We start from the raw sequence: 19,252 nt of genomic DNA, 5'->3' as shown, positions 1-19,252 counted from the left end.
AGTGTGCAAATCATGATCGAGGGAGATGAAGGAAGGAGGCTATTCAACTTTATCTAGGGACCAGCTATGTCTCTGTGCAGGCAAGGCTGTTATTTTATAGAAAGAGACCAAAGTAAAATGTGCAGGCTTGGACCTGTCGATATAGAGTTTAGATGAAATGATATTGTGTTTATGTTCTTCAGTAACTATGTAATTAATGACACATTCGCACATCTGTCAAAGGCACACTAATGGCTTTAGATTTCTAAAGGTTAACACGCGATCCTTTGCTGTAATGGTTGTTTCTGTAGAATGTCATTCAGATTGGAATTGAAAAGGCAGGTCTGTGGGCTTTTCAAAGAAACAGATCGGGCCTATTGGCTATGTGGAAAACGCACTAAATGGGACGGCTCTGGGCCGTTGCTGCAGGGGTTGAAAGGGTAAAAATTTCGAAAATGAAATGCTGAGCCATTTGAACTCGCGCTAAATCATCTCTCTCTAATGAGCGTAATGATCTCATTCATTGCTGGACAATCGATGGCAATCCTTTCTCCTGCTTTTTTGTTGGTGTGCAGCCTTCAGTGAATCATATTTTTCCACTACGGACAGAGCTGGGCTAAAAACGATGGTATGGTTTGCTGTGGACGAGAGGGGCGGGGTTCTGAAGGTGATCACGTAGTAGCTGTCCTCCAAAGCACTGGACCATGGGACATGGGCTTGTTGCCTGGCAAAGAGAGTCACGTGCTCTCTACGGCATCCCATGGGGGTTTGGAGGAGAGGGGCAGGGTCTGGGTCAGGTGACCACGCCTTGGTGTGATGATTGTCAGGAGAGAGAGACGTGACGGGAAACAAAGGGATGGTGGAGAAAAAAAAATAAATCAAAAACAGAAGGAATCTAAGAAAGACAAGCTGTGCTCAAAAATTGCATGTGTTTGAGGAGCCTTAGTCACGCAAGGCTGTGTTCAAGCTGAATATTTCCCCAGTCAGTGAAGGAAAAAAAAAGAAGAGAAAAATATCAAAATAAAACAATGAAGTTGTCATGCAGGGAGGTGCAGATGGAAGAGAAAGGGAGTGGGAAGACAGCAGTGTGTGGGAAAAAAAAAAAGATGTCTGCAGGGGATTGAGGAACCTTGTGAGAGTCACAGTACCAGCCCCGTAGCTCCAGGGTTACTCATTATAACTCGAAGGGCTCCGGCTGAGGAAGCAAAGCTGCAGCTCCATCCCGGTGTCCTTAAACGGCTTCTTTATCGCTCCCTATATCCCGCGCATGTGTGCACAAACCTGTGAAAGGGCCGGCATGGTGAAAGCAAGCAAAATTGAGTTGCTGTCGTAATGCTTGTACCCATCCAATCTGTTTTTTGATCAGAGCTGTGAAGGGAACACTGACGTATGGTGCGAGAAGCAATTTGAGGTCCCTGGGACGAGTCGCCGGTGTTGTTCGAAGAGGGAGGCAGGGCTCTCCTCCTTCACCGGCTCTGAAGAGCTGTCAGCAGGCCTGGTTTTGTGGAGTCCTCACACATTTGCTGCTTTTACCGCTGCTGTGTGATGGGAAATCTGCAGAGGTTAGGAGTTTAGTGTTAGCACTGAATGCTGAAGTCAGCGATTGGTAGAAGTTTTTTTTTTTGGGGGGGGGGGGGGGGTAATTTGGATCGGACAGAATCAGAACACACAGCTGCCGATTGGATTTTATGATGTGCTTAATGTGAGAGTAGAAATAAAAAGTTTGTGGACAGTCCACATTCAGGTACTGCTGACACGGATGTGCAAACACACACACACACACACAAACACACACACACACACAGCTTATCTAGTCCATGTAGAGAAGTAGTGCCAATAGAATAGGACTCTCTGGAACAGATACACATGAACCTATTTAACCCCCCTCCCCCATAGCTGTATTAAAATATATATATTCTTTTTGTCTTTTTTATGCTAGCATAATGCTAGAGTGATTATTGCCAATGCTAATTAAGATCTAACGTATTAACTATAGTATTACTTATGGTGGTTTTGGTATTTTAGGTGTGTAAAGATGAACATCTAACACACCTTTTTCTACTGATCCACAGCTCCATGCCAGGTGGCTTTATACCCCTCTTGCCCACACCGCGTATCAGTCCTTCCATTGGCAGTACTTCTCATCTTCTACATGTACTAGATAAGCTGTGTACATGCATACCTGTTTATCTGTGTTTACCATTTATGCTCTTCTGAATGGTTTGTCTGAGGTGCAGCATGTCTGGTCATCTGTTTGGACTTTGTTTTATATCAGTATGTTCATTTAGGCCACAAAATGTGAGCTTCTGGGGATGGAACATGATTCAGATGTGCCCATCCTCCAGCATTTGTTTATTTATTTGATTATTTTGTTTATTGATACTTGTTGCTGTAGTTCAGTGGAAGTGGAAGTACCGTTTTAATGTGTATGGATGCCAGTAGCTATGAAAGGCCTGAAAATCTAGAGTCCATTCTTTATTGTCTGTAGTCATATCTGCCAATAATAATAATACCATATTTTACAGCATTCATATTATTTATAGATGCATTTTGGCTTTTTTGAGAAACTTAAATGAAGTGAATCAGTGAGTCACTGATCTGATCTGAGCCTGTTAGCAGTACCTAGCAGGAACCCCTGTCTTTGATTAGTGCAGTAAATTACAGTGGCCTTATTTATCTTGGTGTGTGTTTCTGTCCTATCTCCAGTCTCTTCCGCCAGGCAGCTTAAAGTCTTCACCCAAACCAAGCATTTAGTCATTTCTGTTGTTCCTCTCTGCTTGCTTCATTTATCAGCGTTGGGATGAATTATAGATGAGCCGGCCGCCGCTTTTAAATGCGGCACTCATCATCTGCTGAACATCATCCAAAAGCAGGTGTTGTTTCTCCTTTCTTTTTTTTTTTGCTGTGATAGACAACTCAATGCTCCCGTGAGTGTGGATCTCATTCCCTGATGATTGAATCTCCGCTGTCTCACGTGCGGTGAGAGAGATGAAGAATGGGGAGCGGGGGAATAATAACTAACTCTAACTCACCAGGCGGCCATGCTTAACATGCAGGGCTTTTTTTCTCTCCCTGTGTTAGTGACTGAGAGCGATTTGTCGAAAAATAGTTGGGAGTTGTTGTTTCCCCCCCTCCTAGTCGTCACCCTCTGGGGAGCATAATGGTATAACTGAAGGCCTGGGTTGTTATTTTTGTCGTGGCAGTGTCGCACAATTACAAATCCACGCTGTTGTTAGCTATGTGCCATTGGGCTGACAAGCGTCTTCATGTGGCCTTGGAACTCGCGGAAGTGGATTTGTCCACTTCACTTTTCGACGCAAAGCAATAGGGGTCCCCAATTTTTATAGGTTCTGAAAAACGAAAGGCTGTTTTCTATTGCACTTGTGCCTTGCGGGGCACTTTTTCCGAAGACCCGTTTGGTACAAACAGATGGCTGAATGGAGGAAGCTGGGCTGCTGTGGCTGATAAGGTCTCTCTCTGTAAAACGGATGAGGCAAGGCCACAAATATCACAAACTCATTTCAAGCATCCCTCAAAAGCAATCTGGCCACCTCGGTCCACGGGCACTTTTCTCTGACTGTACGGAAGGGTGTTCTCCACCTTCCAACTCGCAAAAACTTCACCAGAATTGACAGCACCCTTTTTTTTCCGACAGGCCCTGACATTTCAAGTTTCTATTTCTTGTTCCTGTAGCAGCCATATTTAGGCACCCAAAGGGCTTTTTGGAATGGAAAAGGCAGAGAGGGGGGATCGTCTGTCTCAAGGTGAGAGGAATCTATCCCTGTCTTCCTGGCCTGCTTGCTCTGGTTCTTTTCTGGGAGCTAACAGCTTGTTTGAGCTGATGGAACGAGCCTGAGGAGCACCTGTGACTACGTGACCCCTTTTGCCCTCCCTCCGAGCCACCATGGCAGGCCTCAGCTTTGGATATTGCTCAGTGGGGCCACCTTTTTTTGTTGTTTTGCTTCCTCGGAAAAAATAAATGTCATTTACCATTCTGCCATTTTTCCCATCTCCATTCTTCCTCTCTAACCGAGCCTTTCTGCCTGATTACAGCTATACAGCTGCACAAAACTTTCCCCAAATTTGACAGGCGTCTTTGAAAAACATCTGATTGATGCGAAAGACATGAAAGGGCTCCTTTGTGGCAGGCTGCGCGAGAGGCTCTTGATTTGAAATATAAATAGTTTAAAGTTATTTCGTTCCTTGAAAGGCTGGTGAAGGATGAGGATGTGTGCCAATTAAGATTGCCTTTTTGCCCTCTATCCAAGACGATCTGCCACGACAGAGAATGAGCCAGGCGAGAGAACGGCAGAGAGAGAATGAAAGCCAGCGAGAGAGAAAGAGTTCATTACTGTAAATGCAAATGAAAGGTTCCCAGCGTATAATAGCTTGTCACTGTCAGCTTTGATAAGAGAAAAGGCTTAGTCGTGAATGTGCGTTCTCACACTTTGCCATGCTGGATGTGCTGTGTATGTATGTGTGTGAGCTTGTGCTTATATGGCGGCGGGACCATGAGCTGCAGAATAATAAAAGATTTTTTTTTGATGGGTTGAAGAAGAACCACTCCCCATAATCCCTGTACAATCCTGCTGCGCCGAGAACGTCTTATTGAAATGCGCTCCGGCTCTGTTGTGGGGTTTCTTTTTTGTGTAAACTGTAGGTGGAACGATTTCCATTTGCTCCTTTCCGAATATTTGCTGTTATAAAATGGAATGCGCCCGGTGTCATCCAATCCCTCTAACCCTTTAACCTGTGTTTAATTTCTAACAGAACAGAAAACAGGCTGAGTGCGGGCTGAGGCTGCCTCCTATTCTGCCGAGGTTAATTGTGTGAGGTGAATCTGTGCGCTTCTATTGATACTGGAGGGATAAACTAAAAACAAGCATTGTCTCTAGGCATAGATCTGCAGATAAATGGGCTGCGGAGGGACACCGGCAGTCTCGGCGAGTCGGGCTTGTATTGTTTTCATCAGGCGGCAGCTGAGAACAGAGGGTGGAATGGGGTGAAATGGTTTGAGGCTTGTATACGCTCAGACACAGAGGCTGACATTTTGTTTCTAAGTGCTAAAGCGAGCTTTACTGCGCAAAGCATCTGACACTATTAGCACACTTGACCCGCTCCCTTCCAAACTAATGCAAGGCAACACAATGCGACTGCCTTTCCTCTGACCACCACCCACCCCCACCCCCCCTGCTGTTCCAGTCGGTCTGCTATACTCGGCAACGCTGGATACGATAAACTCTGCTTGATGCTGAAGCTTGTCCACTTCTTTAGCTTCAGCTTGCCACCTGCATTACCTAGGAGCTCCATCACCTCGCCCCTGTCTGTCATGGATGCCAGCTCTGATGAAGCCTGCTGTCAAACATGGTCACAGTTGGCCAGCGCTGTGGATGTGCGCTCGCACACACACACACACAGACGGCTGGCTCCGGTCTTCTTTCGGCCTGCCTGTTAAAGCCTGCAGTAGGTGAGCAGACAGAGCTCCCTTTACCCCTCCCTCCCGTTCCTTGCCAGCCCCGGCACCAGTCACCTCCTCAAGGGCTATTAAGGGGAGCGGCAGGGGGAATAAAGAATGAACAAACAGAGCAGGGGTGCACTGGTGTGTGGAGGGTGTTAAACGCCGCAATCATTATTGTTGTTAGCGTGATGAGAGGGAAAGCAGCATGCTAATGAAAGAGCAGCCTACCGCTGCTGCTTCTGCCGGTTAGTTCTTCTCCATTAGCACCCAGGGTCTGGCTTGCTTTCCTAGCCCTTGCCCAGGGTCAGCCATACTTCTTTTCAATTAGTAGACGAGTCCTGATGAAGAGGGTTGGGTGTGATGGGGACGATTAGCAGACTTCTGAATGATCTTTTCTGTCTGTACTTCTTCTGCACATTGGCGAGCATTCACCTGTGCGTTTTATAGCCTGAAATGAGACCAGATATACACTATATGGACAAAAGTAAAGTAAATATTTGTCACTGTACAGCGAAATGTGTCCTCCGCATTTAACCTGTCTGTAAACACACACACACACACACACACACACACACACACACACACACACACACACACACACAGCAGTGGGCAACCAACTCCAGCGCCCGGGCAGCAGAGAGGGTAAAGGGCCTTGCTCAAGGGCCCAACAGTGGCAACTTGCCAAGCCTGGGAATCGAACCCACAACCCTGTTATCAATAGTCCGGCGCTCTAACCGCTGAGCCACCACTGCCCCTTCTTTCACTATTCTCCCCGAATAAACAAGGGTATTCAAGAAAAGAGTTGGTCTCACTGGTCTACTGTCCAGTAAAAGCTTTCTACTAGATGTAGGAACATTGCAGTGAGGATTTGATTGCATTCGTCGACAGAAGCCAGTTCCTTCATCACCAGTTCCCCAGATCATCACAGAAGTACTGGCATTAGACAAGCCAATAGGTTCAGTAGTTTTTTCTGCTCCAGAGAATCCTATTCTATTGCCAGTACTTCTTTACAGGGACTAACCAAGCTGTGTGTGTGCATTTGCACATCTGGGTCAGCTATTTGTGCAACTTAAAAAGTAGCGGAATGCATTCATTACTAGGGGTGTCCACAAACATTTGGGTTTAAATTCCACATTTAAATTTCTGATCGAGGGGCTCCCACCTTTAACAGATTTTAGCCTTGCCCTACTTTTTCTCTGTACCTAATTCTGCCTCCCACCTTAAACAAACTTTAATCTGATATGCTGGAATCACTCGTGCTGTTGACTTTCATTTAACACTGTGATCCACGAGGCCGGAACAATTCCTTGTGTAATGTTTATCCAGATTAAGAGAAGAGGTTTCACAGAGGCTCTCTCCGGGGGGGTAGACAACACTCTCCCTCTCTCCCCTCATCACCTCATTCAAATTTATTATGCTATCTTATGAACTTCAGTAATGCTAACTTGCTAAAACGTTGGTGACCACCGCTGTGGTATATGCTGGGGGCCGTCCTGCTTCAGTATGAATTTGAAGCTGTCGGAGGTTTTACTCATCGTGGATATGCAGGAAAGTCTGTGTTGAGATTTCCATCTGTCCCCAAGGCACTTAGCCTGATTAGCAGTGACTATCTTTACCTGAAATCAATATGTGACGTGTCCGAAATGCTGCGGTGCTGGCAACACATAAGCTAATAGGTTTCAGGACGAGGAGCAGGAGGATGGAGTAATGCCGGATCAAGGTCCTTTATCAACTCTGGCCTGTAGCAAACTTTGCCAAGGTCGCACTCCGAGGTGGAGCAGACTTTGATCAGCCGGATATTCGAGCCAGGGAGAGACTAGACTGCACTGGTGTAGATAGCAGTGGAATCAAGGGTAATCTGCTCTGACAGTGTGGAAGTGGATAAGGATCAGCTTTGTAATGAACTGGATTTTTTATTTTCTTTTTTTTTGACCCTCTTTGTTGAAGAGTGTACATATTTTGGTATGTGCTTGGGTTTATAACACTGTAGTGATGATAACTATTATCCAAGACAAGCAAATTGCATAATATGAACATGTCTTTATAGGTTGCTCTCCTGATAAACAAACAGAAGCAGCATGGGGTGTGGATAATAGTAAGTTTGCGATGCAGCCTACAGATAGTAGTCATTACTAGCTTGTTTTAGGGTTGTATCCTGAAGGATTCCAGGTTTTGACAGTCGTGTAACAGCGGATGGACATGACAGCACAATGGACTGTGCAGATATGGACCAAGAGCCACTAACAGCTGTTGAAAGACTTGACCTCTCTTCACACAAAGATATTTGTGCTATCGAATCACACACAGTTGTGAATGTCTGGTTCTCATAAAATATGCTAAGAACCTAACTGGCGTAGAGCTTTGAAGTCATTGTGGCGGTGACCACCAAGGTGACCATCTGAAAAGTGCAGAATCCCAAATGTGTAGTCGAATAGGCCTTAAAATGATGTCTCCTGCCCTCAAGTATTGCATCAAAGACCCATTTGGGATTTAGCAACCTGCCATTGACAGTGTCCACTGCTGTCAGAAACTGACCACTCATTCGCTCTCCATCCCGGATCAGTGGACGCTTATTGACTGATTCCTTCTGTGTAGCTTCTCGCATCTGGATGCTCCGTAAACGATCCAGTAGAAAAGGAGCGGCAGCAGACAGCAGCTGTGTTCTCACGTTCAGTCACACTGATGTCATTTCCCTCTGTGTACCATCCCTGTTACAATGACATCAGCACTCCGGCAGGAGAAGATGGGAAAAGTCCTCGCTGTTCCTTGAGCCGTCCTACTTCGTGGCATTTCTCGCTCCCCTCCTGCGAGCTGCGTGACAAAGCAGTGAAGTAAGGAGCTTCCAGCTGTAGCAACGTCTGGCTGGAGGTACACTTAGCTGCTTCTCGCCAAAAACACACTGTTCCCTTTCCTTCCCTCGCTCCCTCTGTCACCCCCCTCCCTCTCTTGCCTGTCTTTCTCTGTCAGATTTGTCAGCCTGAGCGGGGCTGGCCTAATGAGTTGAGTAGTTGGGAAATCTGCTCATAATCAAAGTGGCCTCATTTATTTGACGATGGGCTGAAGACAATCAGGCCAGCTGCTGCTGTGCTGTAGGCCTGTGTGGATGCAAAGCTACTGCCATGTCTCAGCAGCTGGTTGGAGCTGAGAAGATACTGAGGGGGACTGAATGAGACACTCATTTAGATTCATATAGATTCGTTGAAGGACTTAATGAAGGTGCATTCCTGGTTCCAAGGCTTGGACGTGCAGATCTAGGCTAAACATTGCACTGGTGTAGAGCCTCTACGTGGTATGGAGGTTTCTTGTCCACTGGAATGAGCGTTTATTTCTTAATATTTTTTTAGAGGAACCTTGGATGGGACTATGCATCTGTCCATTGAAACTACTATCATATGAGTTACCATATGAGCAAGTTAACGTTCACTGCTGCCTTCCCGGGGATAAATATGTGTTTGTTACATTTCTGACAGGCTTCCTAAGGGAGTCTCATCCGATTGCCTTTGTATTTTTTTTGCGAAAGCCTACTTCCTCTTTCCGTTTGATCACAGAAAGTCTGTTGTTTCTTCCCCGGGTTTGATCAGCAGGATGTAGGCCGATGCGTGGCCCGCCGCTCCACAGTCGCCCCTGGAAACGGCGCTTGTGCGTCGTGCCAGGGACGTGGCGAGATGAGTGCGAAAACTCGAGAGGAGAGATCTTGAGGCTGTCCGTGGTGCTGAAGCAGGAGATGTGCAGGCTCTCTGTTGGCTCCGTAATGGAAGCTGCCAGCCAAGAGCACGCTGAGAGATGTCTTAACCTTTGGAGATAGTATGCACATTAAACATGCATTGGGGAAAGCTTTGAAGTTAAATGAGGGGGGCTGATGTGTGGCATGACATGAAGCCAGCAGAGAAAGGGGCCACAGAGGGGCGCTCTCTTCTGGTTCTGGTTATCCACTGGGTGGGCATTTCTGTAATTTCACTTTGGTTGGGTCATAGACCTGACTAGAACTAAAAGTAGGGGTAAGCATTGTGGTGTGGGTGTCTCATCGCATCTAATTTTTGCAATACACCACAACATTTATCATTTTTGACATCTGATAAGTTGGATTGAAAGGAAAACGATAAGTGTAAGATGTGAATCTTGAGAGAATGTAGTGTTAGGTGTCTTTCAGGGTTAGGGGTCACTGTTGCATGGTGAACTTGACAGGTCAGACCCGCCATGGGGATGGCGATGTTGTTACCTCCTACACAACACCCTCTTAACCTACACCTAAACCTAACCATAACCATTTCTTTACCTTAATCTACACCTAAATCCAACCTTTATCTTGATCTATACCAAAACCTATACCTTTACCTACATCTTGCCTGTACACCTGTGTGTTTGTACGTATTTTGCTCAACAGTGCCACCAGTGGACAGGTGCAAAAAGGCTATATGGACATTTCCCTGTGGGATCATGTTGGCCAAAATTTTCTTTAACTAGTGATGATATCTATGCTATACTTAGAAAAGCATCCTGCCTCTTCTATTTCTCCTTGTTAACCCTCCCTCTTGTCCCTGTCCATGTATTTGTCTTTGTTTTGGCCTTGTAGCTCCGCCTACTTCTCATGCCCCTCACCCCTCTCTTATCAGTAGTCCTGTCCTCTCATTTTTGCACCCAGGTGTTTCCAGTCTCATCTTGTGTATGAGAAACCTTTTCTTTCAGCCTTGCTTCCTCTCTAGTCTTGTGTCTGACCATATGGCGTGTTTACTTTGCTCGGTTTAGTTTGCTTCATGCTTTTTTTATTCTCTTATGAATACACCTTACTCACGCCTACATTCTGCCTGTCAGCCTTCCTTGTGTGTCAGTCGTATTACCCAGCCTTAAGTAGAAGCATTGTTACTTGAAGTAGAAGTTAAAGGAACCTAACGATGAAAGGAGCTTGAGTTGGCGTAAAAAAAAACCTGCTCAAGTACTGCATTTTCTCTTGTTTTTCCTCAATATTTAATATGTACGTCTGCCAAAGAGTGAAAATGATACATATGTGCAAGAGTAAAGCCGTCTGATGGCTGTCACTTGGGTAGTCAGTCAGAAAGGGAATTTGTGTGGTGGAACGGAGGTAAAATAGTGGGCTGCATTTCTCACAAATGCGTATATCGCTGCTGTCCAATACAAAAGCGTGTATCTCCGTTTTTTTAGTTTTCTCCACCGTTTCAACCCTGAAGCTGCTCTGTACACTCTGTACATTCGGACGAGCCAAGATAAGGGCCTACAGAATGTTTTTTTTTTAGAAGAACCCAGCAGCTCAGAAGAGGAACCCATCCTCCCCTCATCAAGACCACATAGTAGTGCCCATTTGTCTTTTGGATTCATTGACTAGTTTAGGTGTGTGGGCTCCAGCTGGTGGGTGAACTCACAGCTCTTGTCGCTGGAAGCCCAGCTGACCCCGTCTTGTGTGTGCTCAGAACAGCGGAAGCTGGGTCTCTGTCCCCGAGGGCCTCTGGAGTCAATGAGAACGGCGTGTCCAAAGAGATAAACGACCTCCGATGAGAAACAGAGCAGGACCTTGAGAGATAGTGTGTGTGTGTGTGTGTGTGTGTGTGTGTGCCCTCACTCTCGGGAGTGTGCTTGAAAGGATGTGTGGCTGTGGGCGGAGTGAGGGAGCGGGGGAGCAACAGCGAACATAAATAATTGATGGTCTATACCGGCATATTGGCGCAGATGAACATTCATCGGCGCATTGATGGGTGGGAGAGGCGAAATGAAGGCATCACTTTCATCGTTTTCTGCTGTTGACCTCGTTATTTAGCACGTAACATAAAATATACATTCTCCGAGACGAGCTCCTGGAATAATGTTATGGATTAGGAGCGCATTTTTCCCCCTGATCAGCTGCCAGTGCCGATGAATATTCATATTTGTTTTTTTGCTTCTTTTTTTATTTCTTTTTTTTTTTTTCACAGTACGACAAACCAAAACGACAATGCGGCAGCAGTGCCACGAGAATATGAATCATTAAAACCTTTTGAATATGATTAAAGATGTTTTTGTCTGTGGATTTCATTTGCGTGTACTTCCATCTGTTGTTGTTGTTGTTTTTTTCGCTAATAAGCTTTGTCCCAATTTTGGAATGTTACAGAAAAAAAACGAAGAGTCCTAAAAGTTTTTAAACGCTCATTAAAACCAGCTGAAAGCCGAGTCACGAATGCCGCTGATTTTTTCATCTCGTCCGTAGAATAAAGCGCCGCGCTGACAGCAGTGGCTTGTGTTTGTGCTCGTTTTGCTCTCTAAATCATCAAACACTGAAAGGGGCTTGACCCAATCTGTCTTTTGTCTTTCTTGCTGTCAACCTCAACCCCCTCCTCTACTCCACAAAACACTCCCAAGTATTCCCAAAAGCTTTCATTCTCACTCTTTCCTTTTTTTCCCCTCCCTCTCCCTCTTCCTCGCTCCCCCTCCCCTCTCTCTTTGTTAGAGACGGCCCCTCTCCGCTCCCTCTCTGTCTTCTCCTCCAGTTGAGGCTGAGAGAGGGTCGTGAGCGCTGCTGCCGGGAGGAACTCTTGAGGAAAAAAAACACACAAAAAAAACGCGTCCGCTCATCTATTTATCCTTACCCGGGTTACTGAAGAAGCACAGACTAGTTTCCTTTCCTCCCTCATTTTTTTTTCTTTCTCCCGACTCCTGTCTTGGTGGACGCTTCCCGTGCCTCTGGCTGACCGCGGCTCTCTCCGCCTTCCTTCTCTGTGGCACGCGTTGACACTCCGAGCACCGGCCGCCTGGGGATTTCTGCCATGAATAGCGCGTGCTTTGGCTGGGGGTAAATGCTGGATGCTTCCTCTGAGGATCAGCTGGAGCGAAGCGGAGCCCGGGACATGAGGAGCACCTCTGGAGCCAGAGCGGAGGATCGTAGCGGATGTTCCAGTGGAGACGGAGAGGGAGTGTGAGCGAGAGAGTAGAGAGAGAGACAGAAGTAGCTTCTCCTGTCAAGGGAAAATCAAGGGAATTGGAAAAGCCATTTTTCTCATGACACTGCGAGCTGCTTCTTGCTTTTTGAGGAGAATCTGGAATCTACTAACTCGCAGGAATTGAAACGTGGAGCCCTGCCGTGCTCTTTCACTCTGTCCAGTTTGTTTTGCCTTGCCGTTGGCTGTCAACTGTTCAGAGCCTTTGGCTCCGGCCAGCAGACCAGCTGTGCCCTGCCCCACTCGCACAGGGGGGAACAGGGGGGCTTCTCCGCCCCTCTAACTTTCTGCTCGCTGCATCCTCAGACGTGCTCGTGCCGAGCTTCAGGAGAGCTAGTTGTCGTCAGATTGGGGGAAGGGGCCAGTGTGATTTAGGAAAGCAGAGGGGGGTGTGTGTGTGTGGTTAGAAGCTATACCCTCATGCTCTTCAGGGCATATGGTCAATCCGCCTGAAGACAGCTGCTGACTATCTGTCTGCTAATTACTCCGAACAGAGCGGGGGCAGGGCTCCGTCTCTGCCCACCGCTCTTTTGACCGGACTGGGTGGCAGGCTTCTGTAGCTTCCGAGTGTTTGCGTCTGAGTGAGCGAGTGCGTGGCCGTGTGTGCGTGAATGCAGAGCAGAAGCTGCAGCTCCTGAGCGTGTGAGCACTCCTCAGTCCGAGGACCTAGCAGAATGTCCAGATCTAGCAGAAGCAGTGGCCAGTCCTAACACATGGGACACACAGCTAAGCCAGGCGCCACCACATCGCCTTCGGCCACGAGCAGGTGGCACAGCATCTGAGGGCACTGACGAGTGAGAGAGAGAGTGGGAGAGAGACAGAGATTGAGTGGTAGAAGGAGAGGGCAGGAAGGAAAGGGACACCCATTACCCTCTGTACCCTCGGTTGAAGAGGGCGAATGACAAAAGCCGGGAAGCTAAAAGCATTTGATTACTGATTCACCACACTCACAGGAGCTGTGTTTGTGGATTGAAAGCCCAAAGTGCAGCCTGAGTGTTTGCACTGATCCGCTCCTTCTGCCCTGCGTGGGCTAGGGCCAGGGAGTCCAGCAGTGCCATTCATGTACACTCACTCAGAAACACACACCATCCTGTCACAATCCATCTACCACTGTGTTTGGAGCGAGATGGAAGGTTTTGGAGGAGGTAGGGGGCAGTAGGAGCAGGACCGCGAGACACCCGCCTCTTTCCGCTTCTGGATGCTATTCAGGACCAAAAATGTGTTGCCTGGAGACCTCTTTTTCTCGAAGGAACCGTGCGCACGTTTCTCCAGTCGATGCTGAAAGCCCCGGACCCTGCTTGAGATTTTGATTCCTTGCCCCGCTCTTGTTGGAGTCTTTTACCTTCTGGGTGAGGAACCACCGGCCTCGTGGCGTACCTAGGGGGAAGCGCGGACTGGAGTATGACCAGCTGCCACTACCCCACGCCGCCCCCGGAGCGGGACCGCATGTACCAGCACAAGGTCTCGCTGGTGGTGCGCTACTTTATGATCCCCTGCAACATCTGCCTTATACTTCTGGCCACCTCCACGCTGGGCTTCGCTGTGCTACTCTTCCTCAACAACTGTAGGTCACTCTGCGTGTTACTGCTGCTTAAACTGCTGAAACCCTCATAACTTTTTGCTGTTACTTTCACAGTAGGTGGTAAGCTGACGCTTCTTGCAGGTTTGCAGTTGTTTGTTGGCTTGGATGTACAGCCCATAGTCCTAGCTTTTAATCTGTGTAGAACAGTGGTTTTCAATCCTGTCCTCATGGCCCCTCTGGTGGTCCACATTTTTGTTTGACACAAGCACAACTGTAGACCATCTTGGTGTCTGTGAAGACCGATTTGAGCACCAGAACCTTGTTGTTGTGGATCTTCACATCATATGGAGATTCTGAAAACTTCTGAAAGGTGTAAATAAAGGGTTGTTTGAGGGGTTTTTTGTGGCGTCAGATCCTTTTTGGCAATAGTACTGCCATTTTTTATTTTATTTTTTAGAAAAGTACCGGAATGATAAGCCCAGGATTCAAAGGGTTGCTTGTATTTGCGTGATGCTGCAGTAGAATTTTAAATTGACACCAGCCAAATGACGTCTGTCACTTTGTGTGATGTGTGTGTGTGTGTGTGTGTGCATGCGTTTTCAGCTGTGGTCTTTTTTTCCGTCAGAGTGATGTTCAGAGAGAATGGTATCTTGATGGATGGATGGCTCAATGAGGATCGATGGCAGTCAAAAAGTAATCCCTAATGCCTACAATTCGATCTAGCGGCTGACATTGCGGATGATCGAGGATGACGCAGATAAACTGGCCTCATCTTCTAAAGTGCTTCAGTTCTTCTGTCTAAACAAGCGGCCCCGTGGCATTCTGTCTTGCCTGAAGCTGTGGCATTTACTCTACACAGTGGGGATAAAGTGGGCAGATTAAGTGCCTTTGGAGGTGGAAGCCCTGGCATTAGCGTCAGCGCTCACTGTATCTGCTTGAATGAGTATCTGGAGGCTTCGCCTTCCCGGTCTAGTGCCACATGTTTTCCGAAAAGATTCTGGAGTACACAAGGATCTTCGGGCCAGTGTTATAGAGCGTCAACTTTCTGGCTCCTTGAGGAACCAGTCTGTGGCTTATGAGACTTGTGAGAGTGTGATGAACCTTTTTAAAGTTTGAAGATCCTCCACATCATGTCAAGGTTCTCTACCAATGGACTGTTTTCAAGGAACTGTGCATCCAAGCCAAGAACCATTTAGGAACCTTTATTTTTAAGAGCGCTGGGCTTTCAAAGTGAGCGGCTGTGATAAAAGTGTGTGGCTGGAAAGCACGTCAGAGTGCTCTTTGACAAGCCTGAGCAGCAGGTACCCCTGCACTTTATCAGCATTTCCATTAGCGTCTTCGGGAACACTGTCAAAGTCTCAGTTTCTACATCTCTCACATGGTGAATGAAAGGCAGCCAGAAATTTTTGATTTCCTGGCTGATGTTTGAAAATACCTCTCGTTCCCTGAAGCTGTTAGACAGAAGGTGGCTCTGGCGATGAGATTCATGGGTGTGAATGGTGTTAACGACAACATAAGCGCAGCTTTTCTCTTTTTTAATTAGGTGTTTCTCCAGATTCCTCTCGCTTTCATAGTGTCAATGACGGAAACTGGAGGATGGCTTAGGATAGCCTGAAATCTTATGGAAAAGCGTGGTGTATTCCTCTCAGCAAACGCTCGGATACACAAACCAGTTTGTTGTCATGCTGCCTCTCTCACGCAGAGAGGGAAAGAAAAAAAAAAAGACAGAGACAGACACTCAATATTTGCTTGAACAAGTGAATGAGATAGAGAGGTTGAAAAAGAGCGAGTGCTATTCAGCCACATGCTCCCCCCCACCCCCACAACCCCCACTGTAGGCCATTAACATCCACTGGCTTTTCAATCGGGCCTGCTCCCACTCCTCCGAGGAAGCTGGACGCTGCTACATTAGATCTTGATTAAAAGACCTTAAAGGGCCCTTCTTGTGATTCTTGTCCCCTTCTCCCTCCCTCAATAAAGCTTCTCAAATGCGAGGTTCATTTATAAACTGGTCATGTTGCCGAATCAATTTGGTCCAGACAGATTCCATTAGATTTAAATACAAACTCAGTTAGAACATTCCATTCCCACTCTTGAAAGTGGAGTTCAAAAAAAAAAAAAAGAAAAAAAAAGGGATGATGAAGTGAAAGGAGGGCCATTAACGTGGAGTAGGTGCAGCGTAGCGTTTGAAAGCTTGTTGGAGAGGGACACAGACCTAAGGTTAGTCATTTCCATTTTCATTTAGCTGGCAGAGGGAAGGGAGACCTCACAAGACTAGGGCTGTTTAACTCCGCCAAATGCATCATGCATGCAGTATTACTGGTGCAACGCCCGCCGAGAGCACATATGTACATTCAGATGCACGCTCGTGGCTCATATGAATGTGATGCATGTATATGCATATGCCTTAGAAATGAAAGAAAATGGAACTCACTAAAAGGGCTCATATGCTACCCTTGTTGTTGTATTTCGATTTATGTACCCAAAAAACTGTCCAATTGTTTTTTTTTTAATAATTCATGCGGTATCTTTACCTCTTCAAAGTAAACACACTGTTTTTATTACTTATCTTTAGGATAAGCCTTACAGAGCATTATAGAGCACTGTGGGGTTCAAGTAGAAATAGCACCATGCCACCTTTCATTTTCCAAAATGTTCAGAAAGCTAATTTTCTTTTGCAGAAACCTATAAAAGCTGTTTTCAATTGAAACTCTTCTCTTAGGATGAGCATCTAAAAATAGACCATTACGTTCACTACTCAAACGCTCTACCTCACCACAGGAAGAAACACACAGCTAACACCACCACCCCCCACAACTGTGAGTGTGAGCTATTTCAGACTTCAGATTTGATACGAGATCAGATTTTTTCCCTTCCAATATCCGATTCCAGAACTCATACCTGCTGTTGAATCTGTGCCACCTCTGTTTTTACGCAAATGTGTCTCAGTGTTTTGAATTTTTAGTTTTCTTATAACTATTGCTGTCTAATCAATGTCTTTGGTGTCTACTGAACGTCTGTACACAACAGGTTCTTTGAGCGATGCCACAGAGGAACCATATTTGTTTCCGTAAATCATTATCATCTTTGTAAAGGTTATTAGTGTGAGTAAAGGTTCTTCACCAGTTTAAAGGTTTTTCACACTCTTGGCACAGTTTTTTATGCAACCAATAGCGGTGTAATGTAATCTTATACAGTATGATCCAAAAATCTCTAAATGTTGCTTATTAATTCTGCTTTTTACGGATTTTCCTATTTTTTCACTGCCATGGCCAGGACCAGTACCGGATTAGCTAGGACCCCCTCTACCAAAAGGGGAGACAAAAAATAGCACATAATTCCTGTGTGTCATGAGAGCATGTGTTTTTTTTTTCAGGACAAAAAATTGGACTCCGAGTCCCAATAGTGCTACTCTTATTGGCCATTCTGTATTGTTGGCTATCTCATTTTAAAAAACGCCTGGACTGAAACACTCCTTATAACCATTGTGGGAATGAGCGTGGAACTAATCTGTATAAAACTCTTCTTTTCCCATGATATGGGTCATTGGAGTAGCGGTTAATCTTCTCACATATCAAAACCTCCATCTTTATTTGCCTCATTTGAAACACCAGCAGCCCTTTGCATGACAAATGAACCCTCAGAAATGGTCCAATCATTCCATTAACATACATTTCCATTTTTCCTTCCCCAATGAAGTCACTACTGTGGGAGCTTTTGTTTTGCCAGTGATGTAATGAAACATGTAGGTCCCTGTCAGATCTGCAGGAATATGTATATTTTTGACTCATGCTCCCGGCGAACATCTCTGAATGTGTGTGTGTCTGTAGAATCGTCGCTGTGAGAGAAATAGCTACTCTTAGTTATGGCTGTGTTTTCCTTGTTGTTTTGGAAACCTGCAGATGAAAATCTGTAACTGTCACGATTGACTCTGAAACGGGTTCAGCAGACACTTCATTATTCATGGAGTGATACACAGCAAGCTGCTCTCCTTCACCACCACCCCTCCTCCTCCTCTTCCCCTCCCTCCTTCATTCCACACTCTCTCTTTCTCACTGTGTCTATATTCTCCCCTCCTTCAGCCTATCTCTCCTCCTCCCCCAGTCCTGGCTCCCCACCCTCGCTCACACTCGGCAGTTGACAAGCAATTTGACGTGAGCCTAAAATTAAACTGTATTCTGGCAGTCCACTTCTGAGCAGAGCTGAATCCCTGTGCGGGAGGCTAGTTCTCAGTGTGGATGTGTGGATGCGTGTGCTTGTGTGTGTGTGTGTGTACGCGTTAGACAGAGAGACTGGCCGAGTAACTGATGAGGTGTTTTTTCTTGGCGTCAGTTACTCCCTGTGGCTACATAAGGAGTAGGGTGTTGGGGCTGCACTTAAACTAGAAAGATTCATGCGCTGTATTGTTGGAAAGCAGGTTCTACAGAGTAAAAAAAAAGGTTCTGCGGTTTCTAGATGTCTTGTTGATTTTCTGTTGTGGAGAAAGGTGTCCTTGCGGGAATGCATACCATGTAGGGCTGCCACTGTCAATTATATTAGTATTTTAGTTGTTTTAAACAGACTTAAAGGGGTCAAAGAGGTCAGCTTTCTAGTATTTCTTAAGATGTATTATTAATAAAGTAAATAAATTATATAAAAAGCATCAATTATTAATCAGTACTTTTTGACACCATCATGGAATCAAAGCTTTTTGCTTCCATGGCTTTAAGTCTAATTGATGTAAATAGTAGGCCTGAATGTCATATGTGCAAATGCATGGGTTTTGTGACGTCAGCGAAGCAAGCATATCTACACACCAATCAGCCATAGCATTAAAATCTCCTGCCTAAAGTTGTTGTATAGGTTTCTTTTTGATTCTCTTTGATGCCTGCTCAGAAAAACTGTTTAGACCCGTCATTGCATGGACACCACAAGACCTCTGAAGGCGTCCTTTGATATCTGGCACTGAGACATTAGCAGCAGATCCTTTAAGTCCAGTAAGTTGTGAGGTGAAGCCTTCAAGGATCACATCCATGAGCCTGGCGCACCCATGACCCTGTCACTTTTTCATCGGTTGTCTTTCGTTTTTGGTAGGTTCCAACCATAGCGTCCCAGAAACTCACTACACTAGTGCCAGTCGTCTAGCCGCCACAATTCGGCTCTGTCCGAGTCACACAGGTCCATTTTTTCCGCTTCCAACACACATCTTGAACTTGCTGTTTCCTTGCTGTTCACTGTCTCACACCTCATATATGTATATCCCACCCCTTGACAGGTGGCATTATAACCAGATAATCATAGTACTCACTTCACCTGTCAGTTGTTTTATTGTTAGGGCTTTGTTATTGTTGTCCTGTAAGAAGCATCTGTGAAAAAGTCATGCAACTACTC

At 46.0% G+C, this 19,252-nt stretch overlaps 1 protein-coding gene across 7 annotated transcripts in view; it reads left to right on the top strand.

The window, feature by feature from the left end:
• Window positions 1-19,252, top strand: part of agrn (agrin) — a 292,247-nt gene that overhangs the window by 102,308 nt on the left and 170,687 nt on the right. For 2 of the 7 annotated variants that reach the window (XM_072656454.1, XM_072656451.1), the window contains exon 1: window positions 11,923-13,924. The exons of the other annotated variants lie outside the window; for them this stretch is intronic. In XM_072656454.1, coding sequence (XP_072512555.1) covers window positions 13,762-13,924 — 163 coding nt within the window. In that variant the 5' untranslated portion in view covers window positions 11,923-13,761. Of the gene's footprint in view, window positions 1-11,922; window positions 13,925-19,252 lie in introns of those variants that run through there. 7 annotated transcript variants of the gene reach the window in all.

The sequence above is a fragment of the Salminus brasiliensis genome, chromosome 14 (assembly GCF_030463535.1).
Source record: "Salminus brasiliensis chromosome 14, fSalBra1.hap2, whole genome shotgun sequence".
Taxonomy (NCBI): Eukaryota; Metazoa; Chordata; class Actinopteri; order Characiformes; family Bryconidae; genus Salminus; species Salminus brasiliensis.
The sequence above is the reverse complement of the archived record's forward strand: the minus strand, read 5'-3'. Positions and strand labels throughout refer to the sequence as shown.